The sequence below is a fragment of the Pseudopipra pipra genome, chromosome 2, assembly GCF_036250125.1.
Source record: "Pseudopipra pipra isolate bDixPip1 chromosome 2, bDixPip1.hap1, whole genome shotgun sequence".
Taxonomy (NCBI): Eukaryota; Metazoa; Chordata; class Aves; order Passeriformes; family Pipridae; genus Pseudopipra; species Pseudopipra pipra.
In genome coordinates, this window is record NC_087550.1 from 87,503,135 (window position 1) to 87,528,420 (window position 25,286).

The window sequence follows — 25,286 nt, forward strand, 5'->3', positions numbered from 1 at the left end:
AATTAGAAAGAAAAATACCTTATATTGCTTTTTTATTTAGCTGTTGCTGCTGAATGTGTAGCATGTGGGACAAACTGGTGCCTGACTTAACTACAGAAAACTGATAGCAGCTGTAAGTAACTACTTCCTGACTTGAACATCTGTGCAAAATGTCTCCCCACACAGCTTGGCTTAATATATTCTGCAACAGATAAAAGAGTATCAAGTCAAGGAACCTGAAAGTGTTTATTTTCATTTACCACAAACACATTAAAAGTAAGACACCATTTGTTATTCTTGTCAGTTCTTTATTGGTTGTCATCCTAAAGACTAGCACATTTACAGCATACATGGATTGGATGAACTAGAATATATAAAACAGTAGCTATATGTTTATGATATATTAATACTGCCCAAAACCAAATAAATAAAAATATTTCAAAGCACAAAGCTTGGCAAATACAGTTGTGTTGGGACAAAACTGTGTCGTATTATACAGTAATTTTACACGTATAAATGAAACAAAAGGCAACTGTGCTGTAGGTACTTTCACAGAACATACACAGAACATACTTGGCAACAGTTTTCTTTTTTTACCTTTGTATGTTTTATAATTTAAAAAATGTACTCAAAAAAAGAACATTAGACAGAATTTCATTTTACAGTAATCCTTAGATTCACCTCTCCTGTGCAACAGAAAAGCTTACTTCACCCTTGTGAAGCGTCCTATGTGGATTTCAAGTTTCACAGTTTTTCTTTTTCTGATGAACTGCTTGAGATCTTGCTGTTTGTGACGCCCTTTAGACAAGCCCGTGGATGTGCATGTGCTGACCATGCCTTGTACAGAACACGTGAGCTGGACAACAGCATTTTACAGGTAAGCTTACTGAAATCAGAGTATTTTAAACAAAACAATGCAGTACTTGGGACAGCTGTTCCACCACACACATACGAAATTCAGCAACTTTTTCTGATTACATTGGTGTACAAAATAAAGGATCACTAAGCTCTAGAGCAGATTTAATGATTGTTGGTCACAGTCTAAGTGAGTGGCGCTGCTAACTGCTACAAGAGACCTCTTGTTATTTTCTTCTGAAGCTGAACATTGGAAGATTTTTAGTGTAACAATACAGGACTTAAAACAAAATTAGCCATGCTTAAAATATACAAAATAAAATTATCAACTCATAAAAACTAAGGGATATAAAGAGTATAGTTTATACAAAAATAAATGTAACATTTAATAACAGGCCAGGAGCTGAAAGTTGAGCAGAACTAATGGAGTAACATGTCTAAGGAGATCCCACTGAAAAGTTGTTCACGATATGTTTGTTTACTTATTAGCAAAAAATAAAACAAAATCAACATTTATTAACTGGTGAACAGAGTTTGTAGCATTTCCAAGGGACTGTTCTACTGCAGATGATTTGTTCAGACCTGGAGTAGGTACCACAATACACTGCTTTTGCACAGAATTCTGTGTTTTGTTATCCTAGAGAGTCTGAAATAATAATAACAGCCTAGTTCAGCAGAACTCTCTGACATGCTGCTTTGTGTTAAACTGCAAAAAGCAAAATGCAAAAACTGCTGGACCTGTAACCCCCAAACCTACATGGGAGCAGAATGAACATGGCTGATTGATAGAGCAGTGACAGCACAGACAAACATCAGTGAGAGGCAGAAAGAAATCAGGAAACAGCCATATACTTACCTGGCTGTTGCTACTCTCACAAAATAAATGGGCAGATTTTTTCTATTCTAAAATTCAGATCCTTAGAAACCAAGGTGTGCTGAACAAAGTTAGCTAGAAATTATTTGATCCTGTTAAAATCTGAAAAATAACATTTAGCTCCTTTTTAAAATGCTATCTTAGCTTTGAAGGCAATTATTTCTGAGATCTGTTGAACATTTTTAACCAAATGCTACCAAACTGATCACCTTTGTCCTAAGCTAGAACCCACCTGCAGTTCTCAGGCACAGGCAGTAGCACATGAGCAGTTCCTTTCTATCAACACACGGGGCATCACTGCCTTCCTCGGAAATACCCTGACATCAGTCACTTCCCCCTGCCTGGATTCTGAACAGGTAAAATGCAGAGGGAAACAGAAACCAGTTTTGGTTATGGAGTAGCAGGGATGCGTTGGGCACTTTGAGCACCCTTTGTATTGACATACAAAATTGATATAGAAAAAAAATCAAACACTGATCAAAACAATGTGATGCCCCGAGACACTAATGCTTACAATCCAGAAGTTATATAAAAAGCCGTGGGTAAAAATGTGTTAATTAATATACAACACCATGGAACAGATCAAACATGTCATGTGCAACATGAGCAACGTGCTTGTTGCACTTGCCTTAGAGCGGGGAGGGACAGGGGGAACTGTTGCTGGCATTAATTGGTTAAACATCATTACATTTCTGAAACATTTTTTTAAAATCAGTTGTGTGCCCAACGGCTTATCTGTTGAAGACAACAGGAATTTGTTTTATTTGAACAGAACTATAAGCCAGACCTCATATGTCTGGCCTTTTACATATTGTTAATTTCATATATGAAGATGGCATCCTATATACAGTAAACCAATTTAGCCTCCTGGCTTTTTTTGTGCTGATTTTTTTAAGTTAAACTCCCATTTCTTGATTGTAACAACACATTCTACAGTTACGAGACTGTCTAGGATCCAATCCCTTTTTATTTACAACTTCTGAGTTTTATTCTCAGTTTTAAAAAGTTTATGAAAAGCTCAATCTCAAGTCAACTCAGTATAAAAAGATGTTATGTGAAACAGCTGCCTAAATGCCGTTCCTAGAGTCCTTTCCCATCCAGGAGGTACCTAGCTATTTGCATATAGGTAATTATTAAATATCACAATATCTGCTCATCTGACATACACTGAAGGCTATTTAAACGGGCAGAGAGTCATCACACTATTCTCAAGCTAAGGTGTTGGAATAATTGTTACTATAGATTCCAATTCTGTAAGTAACATGCTCTGTATAACCTAGCAAAACGTACAAAAAGGTTATTCATCTCTTCTGGATGACAAACTCATGTATTAGTCTAGAGTGTATCCACATGTTTTAATGGAACAGCAATTAAAGGACATGGTATGTTTATGTTTCAACTTTTCCATAAGTTCCTTCTGGAGGCCTGTAATACTTTGGGAAAGCCTTCAGTTGCAGGGAATTAAATGCATACTTGCGACATCCAACATTCTTCATTGTATTTTCTCGGCGACAACCCTCACTGGGGAAAAAAAACAAGCACAAAAAATGACAGCAGTAAAAAGGAAAAAAAAAAAAAAAGACTTAGATGAAATGAACTGGTTATCTTATAGCATTAAAAAAAAGTTGGTTATATTTAATGAGCGTTTAATTAATTTGCCACTGCAAATATTAAAAATGATGACTCATCATACAATGCTGGTAAGAAGCACACAGAATGGACACATGCTATGTCTGATTGCTAGTTTTGCATTTCTGGAAAGCAGCAGCACTTCCACTGAAAAAGTTCTTTTGTGACGGTTTCATGTATTTCAGGGTACACTGCTGAGGAGTTCACATGCTGCTTCATTGCACAAGGGATCCCAAGGGATTGCTTAAAAGCAGTCCTGCTAATTTATTAATACATTAAGCTGAAAAAGAAAAACTGCTGATCTCTCTATAAGACCTTTAAAGTAATTTTGTTGTTCCCTGTATGTCAGTATTATCAGTACTTACTTAAAAGATTAGAGCCAATACAAAAATAATGACTTTCCAGTTATCTCTGCATGCATAAATTGAATTGAAAACCAACAGTCTAAAAAAAAAATCTTAATCATGAAATAGCAGCTTTGCTTAGGTGCAAAAAAGACTGTCTCTGTTGACAGTCATCACCCCAATGAAACAAAGCTGTGCAGAATTTAATTTTCACCCACTGTTTTGGTGCAACTGCCCCCCATATTACAAAGAGGTTCTGTGCTACAATAGAAAACTACTCTGGTTATAAGGCTTCTTTACATTTGTAACTCTAATTCAGAGTTCCTTTGCTTATATCCAAAAAACAGACATACAAAGAGGAAGCACTATCTTTTAAATATATATTATAAATCAATTTAGGCTTGCAGGAGAATGTCTTTCCCTGACTGAGGACTGAAACCTAAACAATTAATACTAGACCTTCATGGCAAAGTGTACAGTACAACATCTTATGGTGGAAATGTCACATTAGTCCTGTCTTGGAGATGACTGCAGCATATACCAGGTAAGCTGTGGTCATCTGATTCAAAAGGAGGGTTTGGATTCTGGTTCAGTTTGAAAGCTCTTGTACTCTCACTGACTTCACTGTTCTTCTAATTTTGGTCAATGAAACTGGCTGTAACTGTGTTCTGTATGTAACATCTACTTTAACTTCATAACATACTGTAACTTTTTTGCTTTAAGAAACAGTAAGTTTGAAATTTGTCTCCAGAGCACATTCTGTGCTTGCCTTTTATAGAACAGACATAGAACATGGTTTTCCTGGCATTGGTTTTTGTGTTACAGAACTCCCCCAATGGCTGTTGCAGCTAAATAGATTCATCAAAAAATTGCACAAGTTATACTTCAAAGCACTAATAAAAGCAGTAAGTTTAATTAGCAAATATGGGATGCTGGATGAGCATTTTAACTCCAAAGTGAATCACTCTGTTCACAATGCATTCCACTGCATCTGGTTGTTGCACATGCCCCTCTATGGCACAGAGATGGTGACAAAAACATATTTTACACACACCATTTCATGTGCCATCTTTCTTCTGCTGTAAGCAGTAAGCAGTACAGCATCTTAAATCTCAATGCCCAAATGAAAGCACAGACCAAGCTCAAAAAGGAAAAACCCAAAACGTGTCCCCACTAAAGAAGAAAAGAAAAAACCTATTTGTTTTCAAAAAGCCTAGATGAATCTAGGTGTGGTCTTACTACAATTCTCAGTGATAGTCATGAGCAGTGATGATACTTTGAAGAGATTAATAATTTCAGGGAGTTCAGTGGACATGCCTGCCACTCTACTATCAGAGGGTGGTCAGACACTGGACCAGGCTCCCCAGGGTCATGGCCCCAAGCCTGACAGAGCTCAAGCCTGACAGAGCTCAAGAAGCATTTGGGCAATGCTCCCAGGCACATGGTGTGAGTCTTGGGGATGGTCCTGTGCAGGGCCAAAAGTTGGACTTCAATGACCCTTGTGGGTCCCTTTCAGCTGTGATTCTACTAAAGTTACTTTCACATCTTGTTAGACTGAGACTTGCAAGAACAAGGCCACAGTCCAACCTCACAACTGTTTGCTTTGTAAAAAGGTAGACTAGGGCACCCAATAGCAAATGAACCAGTGTTAATCAGAAGGAAGAGATGATTACTATGGAGACACAGTGGTACCAGGTATCAGCAGAGGACATGGGTATGTCCAATACCATCATACCATGATTTTAAATCTCATCATCAGTAAGGATGTACCTAAATTCATAGCAACTAAAAATAAATAGGATACATGCTTAAATATATATATATATGTATATATATATAAAACCCCAGATATGTCTTTCTGGTGTTTTGTTTTTGTTTTGTTGTTTTTTTTTTTTCTTTTAAAAACAAAATTGGAAGAATAGTGAGGAAAATATCAGGAGATAGTGTACTGTACAGTCTGATTTCATGAAGACACAAATATAACACACACTTTTTTTTTTAGTTAGAATAATTAAATCCAAAGTTAGGATTTAGTTTTAATTTTTATTCTAACTGTGCTTTTTTTGGTTTTTTTTTAGCATACCTCTTCCAGCAGCTTTCAAATTCCATTAAACTTGATAATAAAAGCTATAGCTACCTATAGTTTTTGAGCAAGTTAATAACAGTAGAAAATACAAATCACAGTACTAGTTCTCCTCAGAAGCCCAAAATCATCTCAGGCACCAAGCGAAGTAAATCCCTTTATGAATTTATCAAACTACATTAAATGAGGTTAGTTTTTTTTAATCAGCTATTGCTATTGACAAGCTCTGCCAGAGCACTGAACCAACAAAACCTTTCAGTTTAAACAGGCCTTCCCCAGTTTGATGTTATATATAAATGATGATCAAATTTATCTGCATCACTAAACTAGGTAAGCCGCTTTAGTTTCACCACCTAAATACATGTTAACTTACCATCATTCCTTTATCACTAAGTCACTATCAGCATCATAATTTATTAAAGCTGTCCAACACTTAAAAATGGAATAACAGTAATATTTAGTCTAATGTAATTAAAATAAAGCCCAATGGAAAACCTCAAACCCACTTACTACAGGAGCTAACTGATACCTCCCTCTTCTTGCCTGAAATATTAAAGACCAATATCTTTATCTTCTAGGATGATAATGACTCTATTTCAGAATAAGTTCTATAACAGAGCACCTGAAACAGATAATGGATCATTAGCAGGCTAATGCCAATTACATCCCCTTCCTAACCACAAGTTATTCTCTTTATGTCTTTAATACATTGCAAAATGCAGATCTACAAATTGAATGAAATAATTCTGCATGCAGCACACGGCAAGTTGGTTTTTGAGTGGGTACACTAGTCTATTAGAACATACTTAATCATGAGAAAGGAACAAGACTATGGTTCTACAAACTGTCCAGTAATTTGGATATTATGCTTTGAAATGAAGGTAGAAATTTGTTTAAATAAATTTCTTACAATTTCTTATAAACCCCACCCGTGTTTTTATTTTTCCTCTTCATACCTTGTAAAAATGAAAGGCAAGATTAGCATACCCCTTAAATATACAAAAAGATACAAATTCTTTTCAGATAGAGTTCCTTTCTCTGGAATACATGAAACAAGTAACATAAAACTATATTTGGTAAGAGATCTTCAGGCCAGCTAAAGTAACGAGGTAACAGGCCAATGTCAGACTATGTTACAAGCACTGAAAGCAGAACAATAATTTAAAGTTTCAATACAATTCTTTTTGATAAAATAATTTGATGTATATTTACAGTTTAGTACAATAGAAACGTAAAATTGTAAGGCATAATAATAATTCTTGGCAGACAATGCTATGACACATTCCTTTGTCCAGCAGGTACCAAGTGGCAATACACATTCAAGCACTTTTTTTGTTTTTGTTTTTAACTTAATCTTCACTTGCAACGTAATCTGGCCACCAGGTACGCTATGCTCAGAAACAGCCACACAATCAGTAAATTGGGGCTGAGAGCTAGTAAAGGAATAGAGTAGAGGAGGCTGGGATCTAGTCTGAAATCTCGGATGGGCACCAAGCCACTCAAGTTCTTCTGCGTGACTATCTCCCGTGTTCCAATGCTGTGAAAAGGAAGAAGGTTGGGAAGAGGGAAAATAAAACAGAAAGGAAGACGGACATGCAAATGAATGCATAAAAAGAGATGGCAACACAAGGTGGTCAAGAAAATGAAAAAACATGGAAGAACGCACAACAAAATCAGAAGATGGAAGTAAAGAAAGAGTGGAAAAAGGTCTCAAAAATATGTATCAGTACAATTGTAGAAATAAGGAGAGGGAAAGAGAATAAAAGAGAAAAATAAGAAAGAAGTATTGTAGTCTAGTGAAAATAAACACATGTAGGTTGAACATAAATGGTTTTCCATGTTCATTCTTTCAGATTACCAAGCAATAATACCCCATGCTGCTCTGCCATGCTTTGGCATGCTGCAAAGAAGTGGAGCTCTGAAAAGCAAGCTGAACATGAATAACCATTGTAGTATTTGACCCTTTCAAACATCTTTCCATGTGGGCGGCAGTGCATTAGTTTAACCTCTTAACTACCTGTTCAACATGTAAACAAAAAAACCCAAATCACCCATTTGTTTCTCTGCTTTGACGTGAATTCAAGGGTGTATCAATATACTTCTCAAAATGCATGTTTCTGAAGTGCCTCAATATATGCACATGAAGGCAAGACATGCTGCAAAGCCCATCTCATTGTGCCCCCACTTCCTACATTGAGCACTGGATGATACAGTGGCAAATACCTCTTCAGGTAACCTGAGGCTTTGTAGTGTGGCCTTTCATACTGGATCACTCTTATACCTTGTGCAGTCCAACTCTATCTTTAGTTTGCAAAGCAACAACTAAGTGCAACCCATGAGCCTGATCCTGTTAGAACTAGCGCACTCTCTCCATCCATAAAAACTGTTCCATAACCTTGCTGGTTGCATAGCAAGGTTAGGTAACCAATGGACAATGTCTTGGAAGAAAACAGATAGACCCTGGAGGTGGTGAAAGAGAAAAATAGCATTCAGAAGCTGGTGACACTTCAAGTCAAATGGAGTTAGGTGGGCAGGAAAGGAAACCAAATGTATTTCTGATCTGAATTAACAGATCCAAATCAGTGATCGAAATATGTTTTCCTGGTGCCTACGCTGGACAAGGGTAGACTGGATCTGTGATGCCTACAAATCCCAATTATTTTTGTAGTGATAGGGAGGAGGATGTGTGTGTGTGATCAGAAGAATCAGTCAGTGGAAAGCTAATGTTGACTGGAAAGTGGTGGATAAAGGCTCAGCAAAATAGCCTGGAGGAAGTAGTGTTTTAGAGTATAGATAAAAAGTAAAACAGTGGGAAAGGAAAAGAAGGAAGGATCAAAATGACAAAATGGCATTATCAAAATCACATGCTACATCTCCACCATTAAAAATTAGTATCAAGCTACTCAATTTTACACAAAGACATATGTACAGACACATATGGTGGGAATGGAGGCAAGAGCTGGAAAGTGCTTCCTTGTCACTGTTGGCCCATGTAGATGCTTCTACCCGAGGGGTGAAAAGTCACCTTTTGGATATGTCAAATATACCAAACTGTGCAGTGTCTTAAATAAAACGTTAATCAGCAGATTACCTCTAGGAGAGGACTAGGGTAAAGAGACAAAGCAAATTCCCTGCTAATTTAGCTTGCATATGGGAATCCTCTCATGGCTGCCCCATGCTGGGCACTGCTGGTTCCACCCAGCTTCAGTGGACCCACCACAGGCACAGCTGAGCCCCTCAGCCACGCTGGTGCCTCAGGGAAAGCCTGTGTAAGAAAAGGCAAAACACTGCATGGCAGTGAAGGACAATGGGAAAAGATGTGAGAAACATCCCTGTGAGCACAAAACTGAAGCAGAGTTTCCCCTGCAGCCATGGAGATGACTATCCGCAGTGCAGCCCATGGAAAGGACCTGTGCTGGAGTGGAGGAAGAGTGCAAGGAGGAAGGAGCAGCAGAGAAGAGCTGTTATGGACTGAGTGCAAACCCCCATTCCACATCCTCTGTGCACTGCTCAACATGGGGAGGAGGCAGAGGAGCTGAGAATGGAGGACCAGAGTACTTGGGCCTAGGACAAAAGGGGTTGTGGAAGGCAAGGTTCTTTAATTTTTGTCTTTGTTTCTTAACATCCCAAATCCACTTGCAAAAAATCAATTTTCTATAAGGTAAGTCTGTTTTGCCTGTACCAGTAATTGGCAAGGGATCTCCCTGTCTTTATGAGCTTTTTCACATATTTTCTCCCCCTATCCTGTTGAGGGGAGGCAGTGAGTGAGCAGTTGGGTGCGCATCTGGCAGGTGCTCAAGGTCAACTCAACACAATTTTATTCTTAAAGCATATCAATAACTGAAGAATTCCAAGCAAGTTTTTCATGGTTGTTTTACTGCAGTGAGTGGTCATATCCAAACATGACTCTCAGGATGGAAGAGGCTACATGATCCATCTGGACTTTGGCTCTTGATCTGCCTTTACTGGCCAGGTAGCCACTTCCTCTGCAGATTGGACTTCCAGACATATCATCAAGATTTTACTACTTGTAGGCTGTGAGTTACCATATATTTCATTTAGGACTGGAAAAGCTGTAACTTATTTACAGAAAAGTGAGTTTATTCTAATAGGATATTTGTTTCTGAGGTGAAAACCACAACCTTGTATCTGTGAATTTCTACAAGAATCTACAATGAGCACTCTACGTTCTCTCCCTGATGTCCATGCTCACTGAATGTAACTATCACAAGACCAGGAAGGAAGGGAAGTCCTTGAGGACAAGTGGGAACTAACACCTCTGAAGATCAACATCACATGGAAGAAGAGATGCTTTCTTAATTTTTTTCAAGAATGGAGCAAGGATGCTTTTCTTCTCTGGGAAGTTACCAGTAGAGATTAAATACTTTCTCTGAGTCTCACAACTTATTAGTACCTCTTCCCTGTCTTTCCAACTACCCCAGAAACTTCAAAAGTCTCCAAGAATGAACCAAACCTTCCTTTTCCAGTACAGTTGCATAAATAAAAGAGCCGAGCTACAAGAAAAATACCCAAGTTTTCTGAATGCCTTGGAAGTAATTTGCCCTTTCATGTCCTATATATATCATCTAGGCCAGGCCAACCTGTCCAGGCTGAAATGGGATTCGGTGGAGCTGGACTCCTCCATATTTATTCCATAATACAATCTGTCTCATTAAACTTTGTTAATTCTGTGCCATTGTTCCTGAGTAAAATCAACAAGTAATCTTAAAAACACGGCTATGTATCCCAAAGAGCAATGAGATGTGAGGAAGAAAGAGTGATGAGCTTGAAGAATGGTCTAATCTTGGTTTTCCCTCAGGACTAGTCAGTATTTGTTCTGCACAATCTCTCTTAGTCAAAGATGTAACAGAAGAGAAAGTCACGTCTTTCACCTGCCAGAACAAGTCCCTGATGTTGACAGAACACTCAACCCAAAGGTTTTGATTAAATTGGCCCTCTTTCAATATCCCTGAGTAGGTCAACATAAAGCAATATTTTTCTTGGGTCAATATTGTATCTGATCCTGTGTTATATTAAATGGGTAGGACCAAAACAGTGTTATTATTAACCTCTCTCTCCACTGTGCCCACGACTGCATTAAAAGAACTTCATGGACCCAGTAATGAATTTGAAGAAAGTAACAAGATTCCCAGTATTTTTCCTAGTTGTTTTTAGTCTTATTAAATATAAAACTGTGAAACAAAACTATTTTTGCTTCAGATGTCTAAGTCGACAAGTTGCATAATTTAAAGATGTTTGAGAGCTACTTAGTTCCTTTTTAAGTTAATAATTTCTCTCTCATGAAATTGTTTCAAATTTTGTTTCTAGCATCAAGGTTTAATTAGTCTCTGAGTGCAGTTTTCACATACTTTAATAATTCTGTAACAATGCAGCAAAAAGTGCAGCAAAAAAAGTGAAAATGAAGAAGTCCAGTGACATCCAATTAGATGTAGATATAACCCCTCAAATTATTAGTGTAAGAGGCTGGAAGTGTTATATTGTATGAAACATTTTTCTTCTAGGCAACTGAAGAGTAGGAAAGGGTCAAACAGCAAAAACATACAGAAAGGATAAGAGAATTGAACACTCTAGAGAATTTGGTGAAAAGACACACAGTACAGTACATTCAGTAAGAGTGAATGTTGAAAAACAGGACTGAACAGCATTGTTGAACTACATTGATAAAGACTAAAGCTAGATTTCTTATCCTTTCTTTGGGTATGTGACTTACGGAGTTTTCCAGCAGTGCTTGAAACAAGGCATTGAACAACAGTAAACAGATTTTATTTTTTTCTTTAAGTACAGTACTTAATTCTGCAAACATCTCTGCTGCTTCAGAATACAGAACATCATTATATTGATACGACAACAGCACACTGACACATTGTGATGAAATTTGGTTGTTGTAGTGTGAAACACTCATACATTTCACCCAGTGAGCAGTGTTTCACTGCTAAAGAATACATGTGGCAAACCAGTGCAAACTGCAGGTGTCTGTGTTTCAAAGAACAAAAGACAGGCCATCCCTGAGTAATCTGCCTGATCTAGAACTAAGAAACCCAGTGCTGTGACAGTTCAGGTAACCTTATCATTAAACAACTTCCAAAGAAGCACCAGTTTCCTGTTCTATAAGCTCAGCATTAACTGAAAACACGTTTTTACATGCTTCTCTGAAAACTCCTTTACTACTGAAAAGTCAAGCCCCTCTGATATAAAACTGGTAAGAACCAGCTTTAGCATATGCAACTCATATGCAAGGGAGGGATGAATTTTAGCAGTCAGTTCTGCAGTTTTCTGACTTTAGTTTACTTTGTTTTTTCTTTTGACAGAAACAGAGACCACCACTCCTCTGCAGTTTGCATGGTTCCTCATTCAGGAATAAGTGATGCAGTCAAACTCTTACCTCCTCATACACTCCAGAGCCTGGGTAAAAACCTGTGGAGCCATTCCATGTTCATGCTGTAGGATCAAACACTGCTCCAGGGTGACCGACATGGCAGTCCTATCCTTGGCACTTTTACAGCTTGTAAATCGAACACCATTTAGTCTGCGGCATATCTAGAAACAGGATATACAATCCATCATTTTGTCCATATACATAACTTTCTGTCAGAGAACATATCTGTACCTCTCCTTAGAGACACAAATGCTGTGTAGGACTTTGATGTTAAAATTTGTCATCTTTGAGAGAGCAGAACTTCATTGCGTGAGTTGTAGGGAAAATTCTGATGTGGAAAATATATTTTATATTCCCATGTTTCATTCTAGAGGAAGTTTAACCTGGCAGCTTTCCAAACTACACACAAGCAAATGAAGAAATACAAACATACCAATAATAAAAAAGAGAAAACATGTATGCATACAGAAAATCAGCTGAACTATAGAGAGATGCTTAGATGAATAAATACCTCAGCAGCTTGCCAAAGGATATCAACATTCTTGTTTTTCCTTGCATGTACATTTTGTCCCAGAAATCTTAACAGTTCAGGCAGGCACGTCTGACTACGAGATCGAGGTAGACCTATAAAACAAACAAAACCAATTCCACTTATTTATCTGTATTCAACAGATCATTTACAAAGATAAGTGTTCCTATTTGCCTTTTGCAAACATAATTGTGTTTTCTTGAAACTTACAGAGCTTACAACAATTAATTGAGTTCTTAATTACTTAGTACCATCAAAAAAACACATTCAAGTTTAATTAAACTCAATTGGAAATATAAATTCAGGTTATTTAAAACTTCAGGGACTTAGAATCTAATAGCAATATAATAAGAGAATGAACAAAGGGAACAAGATTGGTATAGTATAGATTGGTTTGTGTGTCACAGAGGTGACAGGAGTCTCGACAGTGTGTCTCGACAGAAACTCTGAAGCTATTTTCTATTCTGCTCACATTTTCAATTTTAAATTTGCAAGCTGGTCAGCTGTCAGTTACAAGAAACACTCTGACAGGACACTGCATTGTCATATCTGTTTATTAATATTTCACTAAGCAGAAATAAAGCAGTTGAAATTTTTCAGAGTACCTCGTCTTCTATGTTCAAGTGTTACACATGATCTCTTACAAATGTAGCAAGACTCTCAAGAAAATCAACTACAAGTATTAAACAGATTGTCTTTGTTATTTTGTTGTTTGGTTTTTTTTTCTGAAGGGGTAACCATAGAGAACACCAAGTAAAGCTGTGGTTGAACAAATAAGAGGTATTCACTGTTAGAAATGATTATGTGAGAAAAAGAACCCTACATGGGTAACATACATATTATGTGAGAAAAAGAACCCTACATGGGTAACATACATATTTTTGGACTACTTATCTTCTCACAACAAACAATATGTTAGACTAACCTGATCTTCTATTGACAAGGTGACCTGGCGAAATAGAGTTGCATCATTTCTTGGAGGTTACTAATGCTGCTGTATGATCAACATTTAAACAACTAACATAAAGCAAACAAATGAAAAAATCAGCCTGAATTGTGCTGTTCAACCAAATTTGTCATTAATTACCAAATACTTACAATCATCAGGCAAAACTTCCTTGAACTGCTCAAAGTACGAATTCAAACGCACTAAGCTTTCCATGTTAATTATTTCTTGCAGTGAGGTGTCTCCAAATCTTAAAAAAGTGAAGAAAGGAACAATTAAGCCCGAAGTAAAAGGTTTCTCCTCTTCTTCAGAGGAACTACACTTGACAATGTGACTCCCAGAAAAAGTTTAAAGATTCATCCCATGAATTCCTAACCATTCAAGGGCAGAGTTGAGTGTAACAGAGAAGTATTGCAATAATGTATTACAGAAGAAGAAAAGACATGGGTGTGAGTGGAAAAAAGGAAAGGAAGGTGAAAAAAAAATGTAATAAATATTGTCAACAATGCCTTGATTAATCTCATTTAACTATATATATATATATATATATATATATATATATATACACACAGATATGCACACAGACTGCTGACATCTGTGCTAGTCACCTTTATAGGCAATATAGGACAACAGTAATTGCTGGAATGCTTTTGTTAGACTTCTTCTAGTTGCCCACCATCACAGTGCATATTCCACGCCAGTACCAAGGCTGCTGTCACAATATGCATGTGCCTGACTTCACTGGAGTTCTCCATTAGAGCAGTGTTCTGTCAATGTATTCTTTAAAGGATATGGCCATAACAGCGGGAAGCTCTGGTGGCTCTTCCAAAACTGAGCAGTTTCCATAGCAAATATAATTACATATTTTTCAGCTTTACAAAAGCAATTTTGCATTATATAAACACTACAAGGATATGCTAAAATCAAGGTCCATCTTGACCATTATCCAGGTTTTTGACAGTGACCAGAAGAGGGAGTCTAGAGGACAGTGAAAAACCAAGAGAGCAAATACACAGCAATACTCAGAATGATCTCTTACTCACAGAGGTATAAAGTCACAAGCAGCACCTCTGTGTTAAATAGCCCATGACAGATTTACTCATCTGTAAATTCACTTCTGAACCACATAAACCTGCACTAGTCTCAAACCCATGAGGTAAGAAGCTTCACAGCTACGTGGTACATAAAGAAGGACCTCCTTTCATTTATTTGGCATCTGACAGCTTCATTTGTTATTCCCTTTTTTGTGTGTTGGAGAAACTGAATCACTGTTAGTAATGTAACAGTGCAATTACAGAGCAACACAGTTCCACTGCCAAACTGCCATTAAGGTTGAGCTTGCATGACTAAATACATACTTCTCTGCTAAGGTTTGCTGCTCATTGATTCCCACATTGAAAAGAACAGGCTGAACCCTCAGTAACATGCCACTTTGAATCTCTCGCGGCAACAAATCGAACAAGGCGCTTGGCAGAGGGATCCTCACATTAAATCCATCACTGAAAAGAAGTAAACAGCTATTAGTCACAAAGATCAAAAAGCTACATTCCAAGAACATGTTATTTACATAAAGAGGGATAACATCTAGAACATAATACAACTATTATGTTCATATATAAATAAATAACAAATGTATAACACAATAAAAACCAAGTATCAATCAATACTGATTTTAAGGAACTGCTACAGCTTGCTCCCAATCAGAAGATCTAGTCTAGTTCAAAAAATAAACCTGCAGCAACCTGTAATGTTGATACTACATCCTCATGGACATTTAGTTTTGCTAACTTCCTAACAAAAGCTGCTTTTGCTTTGCTCATTAATATAGCAGCTGTCCTACAACTTGGGTAGAAAAAGCTAAATTTTGGCATATCTCCATCTCATCCAGAGTAAAGTATATTTGATTTTTTTTTTACCGATTCCCAGTGATGACTGGCAGCATGTCAGTAGATGTATTTGATGTAGCCTGAGTTACTTTAAAGGTTACATTCCTCAAGTCCATGATTCCCAAACTCATGTCCTCCAGCATTGCCAGCTCCTCACCTAAATCAAAGAGTAAAAAGTGAATCATAATCATTATTTGTTATGTACAACTTCCCTTTATCAATCTGATGATGACAGTAGGTCATCACTCCATTAAGAAGTTCCACAGACGAAGAGGTCATACAGCCCAGGCCTCCCCCTTGACCTACAGACAATGTCCTGACTGACTTTGTGGCTCAGCAGGCTTAGAAAACACCAGTTATCTACAGCAGTCCAGATGACTGTTTTTCAAGTAGCTTACATGCTGATTTTCCAATTTAGATAATATTAGTAAGTACTTCTCAGCACTGTCAGAGCCATGACACCCTTCGTGTCAGAAAGGCTACAAGGTATTCTGGATTTGACAGGTAAAGCGTTCCCTAAGTGGCATCCAGATGGCTGTTCAAACACAGGAGTGAAATGCTTTGAAGTGCTTTTCCTTTTTATATTCTCTCTTCAACCTCACTTTGTACTGTAAGACTACAGAAGGTCAAAAAAATTCAAAAAGTATATTTTGGGCACAGTTTCTCCCAGTTCACCAGAATTTTAATCCATTTATTTTCTGGGAAAAAAATACCACTGTGACATGTTTTAGTCTTTCTTAAACCTTTGACATTATAAGACAAGTACACTTTATCTTTTAGAAGTAATTCAAGTAAGTGCAAAGAAATTCAGAGTTGTTAGCTAATTAATTACTCCCAGATATAATCCAGCTTTGCATTTCAGTTTTCAAAATCATTTTGTAGCTGAGCTGCAGATTGTCCCAAACATTCCTATTTTGCTATAGCCAATTCAATGCAGAATTTTCTGACTCTACATATAATCACACCCACTGGCCCCCGTGCCTTTACCGTAAGTGCTCAGCAGGCTCTCAAACTGTGCCAGCAAGCCAATGGTGTAGAGTTGTCTTAGAAATCCATCGTCATGCAGGCAGTTCCTCAGCTTGATAATGAAACCGCAAATGAGAGCTGTCAGCTGTGAGAGAGAAAACAGACAAGAATGAAGTGATTCAAGACAAAAAAAGCACTTCAGCCCCATACAAAAACAGTATCACTTATAAGAGGTGCCATAAAATCTGTCTGACAGATGCTCTTTTCCCTTAAACATCACTCTTCTTTTCCCTGCTGAAGAGAGAAAACCAACCAACAAACCCCCACAAATTCATAAAATCAGATTCAGGACACTCTGCTTTCATCTCACAAGCTTTCTCAAAATGGGACTGCTGTATATCTTGCATCTATTTGTTTTCAGGACACAATCACTTGTGGTAGGGCCTACAACTTACGAATCACAAAAGAGTGAATTGTTTTATTCTCAGATAGAAAATCGACACACCTGGTTCCAGGCCACAAATTTTCATAGTATAAATAAATTATTTTTTTTTTAAGAATGGCATTTGAGAAAGCTTAAAAATGCAGTATCTGTTTGCATTATGCAGATTTAAACTCTAGTGTTACAAGATATTCACCAGGGATGGTGATTCCACCACTTTCCTGGGCAGACTGTTCCAGTGCTTGACAACTCTTTCCACAAAGAAATTTTTCCTAGCATCTAATCTAAACCACTCCTGATACAACTTGAGGCCATTTCTTCTTGTCCTGTCACTTGTTTTACATTTTTGATATTACATTTTGGGACAAAAGCCCTGCCAAATGACATCCAAGAGATAAACTGTTTGAAATGAATGAATGAGATACTGATTTCACAGGGAAGTAGATGCACTACAGAAGCAAAGGAAGAAAGTGGGCAAAAGGAATACGGAAGTTTTTTTAGTGCAGACACCTGCCAGTCAGTGCCTGACACAAGAGATGCCAGCAGTTCCAAAAACAGAACTTCTAGGAAAAAGAATCAGAACTCATTTCTCTCCCTGTAGCTGGACTTCTCTCCTTAGATGCAATATGTCCTATTTGCTTTCTCAATGCAGAAAACAACAAAAGGTAGTTGAGGGACTACACTTGCTGCTCATGGGCTTTTTTGCCCCCCTCTTTCACATCTTACTTCTGCTTTTAGTTTGGTGACATTGAAAGGCAAAGGTTATATCCGTAGACAGCACTATATTTCACTAGTTCTGGAATAAGTTTTTAAAAAATGATGAATACACATCCAAGGGGACATGTAAGTTATTATACTGTCAAATGAATATAAGTGCTATCCAGTAAGGACAGGATAGCACAACTTGTGAGGGGAGGTCACACTGCAAAACCCAGGAAGAGATCTGAAAAGTTCTGAAAACATTAATCTTTCAAATTTCATATAAATCCCACTGCGTGTGGAAGTGCAATCAAATCACGCATATTTGCTTGCTTACAGTTTGGCAGAAGACAACATCCCTGCGATACTGAAGGCTCAGGCAGAGCCCTATTGTCGGGGCACTGTCCTGCATTAATAAAAAGACCATGGCTTTCTTTGCCTTGTCACTCATCATGGCTACACAATCGGTGAGTGTGGTCAGCAAAGGATAAAGAGCTTCACTCCATTCACCTGCTTAAAAGAAAAATAAAATTAGCAGCACTGGAAGTACTTTTATTTGAAACAAACACACACATTGAGAAGAAACTTCCTGTTGCAAGTCAAAGCTGTTGATAATTCATATTTAGAGCTCATTTTGTTTTGGTTGGATGGTTATTTCATGCTTGGTAATAATTCAGTAATCTTACAGAGTAGTTATTGCATGAGGAAAATATGGAGAATTTTACTCTGTAAGGCTGTTATGACTTTCCAGACCATGTAAAAGTTCCCAGATCTGTGCCCACAGAACAGGCTGATTTGATCAATGGCTGATTTGGAAATCATAACAGAAACATGAATAACTGAATACAGAAGTGTATATAACTGCATGTTCATGTTCAAACACACCCTTTCACAGCGCATACAAAGACAGACAGCATAGAGTCCACTGGATTACAGAAATAGTGAACATCTGCTTAGCCATTTCTGTCAATGAGATTTTTCCCAAATATCTTGCCTTTGAATCCTTTGTGGACTCATAGGAATATCATTCAACTGCCTCACCACCTTACTGATCCTTATTGCACCTCAGTGAGGCAAGACTGCTTATCTCCCATTTGTAGCATAAGAATAATAAGACAGAGAGGTGAGAAATTCATGTAGGTACTCTTTTAAGTGTTTTTTGTCTCTGGATTAGTTTTAAAGGCTTAGAGGGAGCTAACAAGAAATACTAAATACAGTGATTTAGACAGGAGTCATCTAGATCCTTGGAAGTATTTTGGAGCTCTTCTTCCACTGAAATACATTATATGACCCAGAGGGATTCTGTTCAAGGTCCTACACAGAAAAAACAGAAATGAAATTGGGTTGCCCAAGTCCTATTTTAGTACCCCAAATATTGTGCCATTCCTTCTCCCTAAGAGATTGCTCTCCCTTAAAATATCCCACATGCTCAGTTTCTTTTCTATCCTTCTATCATCTTTTGCCTTACCACCAATTTAAAAAAATATTTCCATGAGTTTACAAAAAATTATTCAGATGCCATACCAAAACCCATTCTCTCTGCAATATAAAAAGAAAATAGAACAGTGCTTTGGTTTTGCCCTCCTTAATGTAAGGTTGAAACAGAACACTTCTCTTTTTAAGGGGAAGAACAATGTGTTTTATTTTTAAAAAGCACTGGAGCTCACAAACAGAACACACACAACTCCCAGCCCAGCTGGCTGTAGGAACAGGGCAAAGTACAGATCAAAACCTCCATGAATGAGACACTTCAAGCCCCTGAAAGGAAGTTGTTTGAGATTTTGACTCAAAGGCAGGACTAAGAGTTAGTAACAATGTTTCTTTGATAACCAGCCAAAGAGGGGAACTCTGGAAGTCTGCTAACAGAAACATAACTGACAAGATTAACAAAACTATCCTTTTGGCTTTGGTTCTATGTGGTAGATGGATAACCTCATAAACTACACATAGGGGAATTTGTTTGGCTCTGTTCCATTGCCATAAAAAAGCAGGAAACATCAAAAGAACAGGCAAGGAATTACAGCTTGTGTTTTATAAAGTATTTTCTCTCAAAATTAGTCAGATGTCATAACATGGCCCTGTGATCACTTAGAAAGCAAAACAGAGATGACACTAACAGTGTTTCTCTTACTGCATTTTAGAGCTTTTCTATAAGCAAATGAGAATGACAAAAAGAACTGAAAATATCTCTCAGGGCATCATCATCATCATCTCATTGCCTGGATGTACATATATGTTTGTAGTTACTAACTCAGAGCAGATTTAAAACTGTAGTGTGTCTGGCAGCACTTCATTTGAAAGATATGTTTACCTGTGGTAATCACAAAGTGCACTGGTGAAGATAAAGCAATTGTTAAGATGTTTTTTTGTCCCAACAGTCACATTCTATGCAGGGGTTCATCTGGGGTAGTCAGCAAAAATCCTGTGTTGTGTATTCTCTTGGTTTAAAATTTTAGCCATGAAAAAACTAAACCCTTATCAGTCTGCAAAATTCTAAATGCTTTTTGCTACCTACTTCACCTGTGTTCTTCTAATTTTTTAGTCAATGGTAGTTGACAGAATAGTAGTTGACAGGAATAAAAGTAATTGCACTCCCAGGCTCAAATCAGATTGGAACGTTTCACTCTCAGTATTTCAATAATTGTGAAAGAATTCTGAGTGTTCAGCTTTCACCAGGATTCTCCTATTCTTCTGTCTTCCCCTCATTAATTTTCCTACCAGAACTTTATTACTAAAAGTGTATTTTCTATCAAATCAATCAATGGCACCTTCGAACAGCACGAGGCTCTAATTCTAATATGAACTCTACTCTGGGCTCTGCTGTTATGTTCTATGAGATGATCTTTTAAAAACTATTATAGACTCCACTGAGCAGATGCATAGATAAGATGATTTGACATAGGGCTTGAAGCAATGGAGATGCAACAAGGTGTTACAGATATACAACAGCCAGAGACCTAGTCCAAGCTAGCTGTTGGTATGTCTGGGACACAAATCCTGCTTTTTAATCAGAGGTTTCTAGCTTATGTTGTAAGTTACTCCATTTAAAAACCGGCATTGCACAAAACATCAGGATGCCTGTCATTTGCTTTAAACATTTTATGTTGCACAGCAGTAGACAAATCCTGCAGTCTCCACTCAGACAACTGCAACTGAATTCTGGCTGTTAACTAAGGGTCAGACTCGGTCCTGTAAGTTTTTGCTATTTTTCTTATGATTGCTGCTGACCAAAGTCATACCTTAAAGTACATTTTCAAATGTGGCATTTTGAAGGAAGGGGCAAGGGGGTGGGGGTGAGGGAAGGAGGGAAGAAGAGAGAGATACGGTTTTGCTTTTTGCCCCCAAAGGGTCTCTCCTCTACAGAGAAATAAAATATTATTAAAACATCTGTCCTACAGAGACTTGAAAAGATATTTTTAGTCTTTTCATATTAAAAAACCCTAGCATCCATAAATCAAAGTACTGTCTACCCACAGTTGCCCTTGATCTAGGTCAAGGCTGCAATGACTCATGATCTCTAAAAAAGAGACTTATTAAATAAGTGGTAGTTACGTATCCCTGATCCAGTAAAGTATAATCAGCAACCCACTTAAACAGGCACTTAAGTGTTTCATTACACACTGCAGCTTCAGCCACTTAAGTTTAATATGCAGGTTTGGGTGTATGTGGGTACCAAGTTGGAGTGACCTGACTGCTTTTAATTACTCATCTTAAAAGTAAAAAAATAGCATATATTTATGGACCACATTCATATTTTGCAAAAACTAAAGTGATGTTCCAAGAATTAAAAACTTGTGAAGTCTTTTATTGATTAAAAATATTTTCTCAATGATAGAAGAAAACGGTGGGTAGCTGAAAACAACTTTAATATATTTTGTGAAAACAAAAATCGTAACTGCACTGAGGCTTTATTTCCCTTTGGTTACACTAAACCCAGGAGCCCACACTGTAACAGTTCAAAGACTGAACCTTAAGTGAACTCAGATTAAACTACTCTCAAATGGAAGAAACTACAGAAATCTGTCCAGGAGAGAGTGGTATTGAAGAGGTATATTATTCAGACCTTGTAAATGTGTATGGAAGTACAAGGACAGAAGAAAGAAGGCTAACAGTGGGACAAGACACCTAAATTTTGTATTCTGAAACATTTGACTTGCTATGCCCAACACTGCTTGGTGCGTACCCACAACAGAGATTTTCCATCAGCCTTTTTGGCTGCTCCTTGTTCTGCTCAAGTTCTCATTCAGAAAGGCCAGCTCAACAGCACATATGAAAGGGCATGTCTGAAATGTCTGAGATGTCAGACTTCCACAGATTTCAATGACATTTGGAACAGGCCTCAAACCGTTGTCACCTACATCCATTTGCTAAAACACATCAATTGGAAAAACCAAAGAGGCCACGAACAAGTGCTCTCACATACCTGGACATGAGAAGTTAACATATGCCCCCTGTACTCTTAGGAAATAATAACTTCTCAACAGCTGAAGTAACTCATGTGGCATTACAGAGCATTACCATTTCAGAATGGTCAATCTTAACAGCAAGGCACTTGTTCAGTTAACTGTGAACAAACCCCTGCAATTTTCAGAAGAAGCAGAAGCCATGAATGCACATACCTGGGCCAGATTCTTCCGGAGTGGGGCTGCAATCTGCACAGAAATGGAGGGGCAACATGCATGATTAAGGAGCAGCAACACAGTCAAATATAAGCAACTCAAATGCTCAACGCCAGGGTTCTCAAACACTTCCACTGAGTGAAGAGGAGCTCAGCAGAAATACTTGGTTGCCCACAGGCACCAAGGGCATGGGCTGTCTCCTCCACTCCATTGTTTCTGATCAGAGGATCACCTGGATGGGGACTTGGAGGAAAGCCAGTACCTGCTAGCTCGCTGTGGATTACCTGTCAATCCCCAGTGATCCACAGGGCACAATTTGAGAACCACTGGTTTACTGCAATTATAGAATAAGCTGGCAGTAAGGCTGCTAAACAGAAGAGCAAAAGACTAGCAGTAAGTTCAATGCACTTAACAGAAAATGACATTAAAGAACCCACACTGAAAGAGTAATAAAGAAACTGTACTTTGCTACCTTAGTTAAAATTCTGTTATACAATTTCTGAAATATTTAACACAACCAAGTCTATGAGTATTCCACACTCACTTCAGTGGGAGGATCAAGCTGTCCAACCCCTCTGCAATAAGCAGGGCCATCTTCCACTACATAGGTTGCTCACAGCCTCATCCAATCTGACCTTGAATGTTTGTAGGGATGGGGCATCTTCCACCTCTCTGGGCAACCTCTGCCAGTGTTTTGCCACTCTCATCATAAAAAAAATTTGTTTCTTACAACTAGTCTAAATCAACCCTCCTTTAGTTTAAAACCATTTATCAGGTTAGGTTTGGAGTCAAGGAGAGTAACTCAATGGAAAAATTCCCAGTGATATTATTATCTACTAAGATAATTTTTTTTCATAGTATTGAACCTGTTCCTCCATCAAAAATACTGAGCATTAATTAGGAACTACACCTGATGAGAATGTGATCAAGTACTCAGATTGCTCATTAAGACTTATGAACAATGTTTGCACCAGATACCTAAGAAACAGGATTCCCTCTTCGGGATTTTTTAAGTTAAATTCACTCAACATTGGTTGACAGTCAGACTTTAGAGATTCCTAACAATTAGGTAGCACTGGGAAATGGCAGCAAGTCCCTTAGCTTTAAAACTGGGCACACTTCTTGATTTAATGTTTCTGCCCCAGGTTCTGTCAATTAAATGGAAAGCTTTTTTTTGCCTATTTTGCATGAACAGCAGGGAAAGATTAAAGAAATTCTTTGCACTAACAAAACCTTTGGTGGGTACATGCAGCCAATTCCACATTCATACAGTCTAAATGTCAAGATCCAGAGCAGATTTAAAATATCCACTGAAAATGAAAGAAAATTATTGTTCTAAGATGTTTTCAGCATCAAATTCTCTTGGGAAAAGCTTCTGATATCACCCATCACAGATTTTTTCTATTCTTTTTAATATTTAAATTTTAAATCCACAACTTTTAATCACTGACATGAACATTGAAGGTTACTGATTAAACTTTCATGTACATACATATAAAATTTTATGTAAACTAACTAGCAAATAAAAACATTTATAGGTACCAAACTGGTAGAAGAAATTTAGTCAAAGATTGAGTACATATTCTGAAAGAAGAACCAACTCTCCTATTCCTTTTTAATACACAAAAACGTCAGTCTAATCTAGAAAAACACCGTCTTCTAAGAGACTAAACTGTATGTATCATGTGCAAAGCTACACAAAAATACATTAACATTTATTTTGCTTTCTTTTTCTTAAGGTACTGCCTTGCACTGCGACACTAACAATGGGATGGACATGAAGTCACATTCACACATAAGGGACAAAGGGCCATCAAATGATAAGACAGAACAGGAAAAAGGAAATGAAAACACAGATAAATCTTTCTAAAGCTTTACTTTGCCCATCTGCTCTATTAAGTGCCCGAGTCATAGTGATCACGTGTAAAGAATGTGAGAATAAGTCAAACAAATATATAAGTAGGTGACATAATTATGAAATCTAATGCACAGCTGCAGAAATGTCAATCTAAACTGATAAAGATGTTTTTCATTCACATGCTCACCACCTTATGCTGGGTTCAATCCAGCACCCACTTTTAGCTCAAATTTAGATTGGATTATTCCACTGAGAGCTTGCACTGCCAATTCCTACCTTCCAGATACAAGAAGTCTAAATAACTGAGTGCCTCAGCAACACAGCTCTTGACAATTTTTGCTAAAACTTGCTTTGAAATCCAGTAAGTTCATCCAAATTCAACTCAACCTAATGGGACTACTTGGCTCCCTCCCATGCTTCGGCAGCCCAGCTGGGACCATAGCTTTTGCAGTAGTGCCTGCATTTCTCTCATGTTCTATTTATCTTTTAAAGAGGTTCACTATAATAAGCTTTGATTGCTGCAAAGAAGCTGAAGCCAACGGGAAAGCTGCTAGAGGTGGTGTTTGACATATGCTAACCCAAACAGCTGTTTTACCACCTTAAAACATCCAGAGTGAAAGCCAAATGCCATGGTCATCAATGGATTTGGCAAGGATTTCACTGAGACCACTTATGTCAAAATAAGTAATGGGCTTAGCACGCCCAGTACACAAAGAGCCCTTTCTGCCTTACATCACTGCTTAACACCACCACTGAACTAAAAACACATGGAGGGATGTAAGGGAGGCTAAGGAATTATGCCAGCGCACAGTAAGAGAGCAGCAGTGACAAGCAGTGTCTGGCATACGCACTTGTCTTTCTGAGGGAATGGCATGCACAGGATGGTGTGGATGAAGATGGTGGTGAGGATGATGAAGGTGGTGAGGATGATGAGGTCTCATTTAAATCTTCTGGATTTATCCAGTAGGCACGAGTGTCCCGATTACCTTTCTTACTAGTACTGCTGACGTCACACTGGAAAACATCTTCACAGCTGTCACTTTGCAAGCGCTCCTTCTGGAGAAGTTTGTCCACTCTCTGTATAATGCACTCTAGACTTTTGTCGACATTCAACCAAACTTTCTCCTTAAAAGAAAACATTTCCTTCTCAATTTAAAAAGAAAAGAGACATTGGGTAACA

General features: G+C 37.8%; 1 protein-coding gene across 8 annotated transcripts in view; it reads right to left on the reverse strand.

Annotated features, from left to right (window-relative positions):
- Positions 1 to 266: 266 nt before the first annotated feature.
- INPP4A (inositol polyphosphate-4-phosphatase type I A) overlaps positions 267 to 25,286 on the reverse strand; it is a 43,331-nt gene continuing 18,311 nt past the window's right edge. For 3 of the 8 annotated variants that reach the window (XM_064646261.1, XM_064646260.1, XM_064646258.1), the window contains 10 exons: positions 25,093 to 25,231; positions 22,249 to 22,281; positions 17,967 to 18,139; positions 16,510 to 16,633; positions 15,553 to 15,679; positions 14,995 to 15,135; positions 13,789 to 13,886; positions 12,673 to 12,785; positions 12,168 to 12,322; positions 267 to 3,229 (listed from right to left, as the gene is read on the reverse strand). In XM_064646261.1, the coding sequence (XP_064502331.1) occupies positions 3,097 to 3,229; positions 12,168 to 12,322; positions 12,673 to 12,785; positions 13,789 to 13,886; positions 14,995 to 15,135; positions 15,553 to 15,679; positions 16,510 to 16,633; positions 17,967 to 18,139; positions 22,249 to 22,281; positions 25,093 to 25,231 (1,236 nt within the window). In that variant the 3' untranslated portion in view covers positions 267 to 3,096. Of the gene's footprint in view, positions 3,230 to 6,197; positions 7,302 to 12,167; positions 12,323 to 12,672; positions 12,786 to 13,788; positions 13,887 to 14,994; positions 15,136 to 15,552; positions 15,680 to 16,509; positions 16,634 to 17,966; positions 18,140 to 22,248; positions 22,282 to 24,957; positions 25,232 to 25,286 lie in introns of those variants that run through there. The other 5 variants (XM_064646255.1, XM_064646254.1, XM_064646257.1 and 2 more) reach the window with 3 other exon arrangements.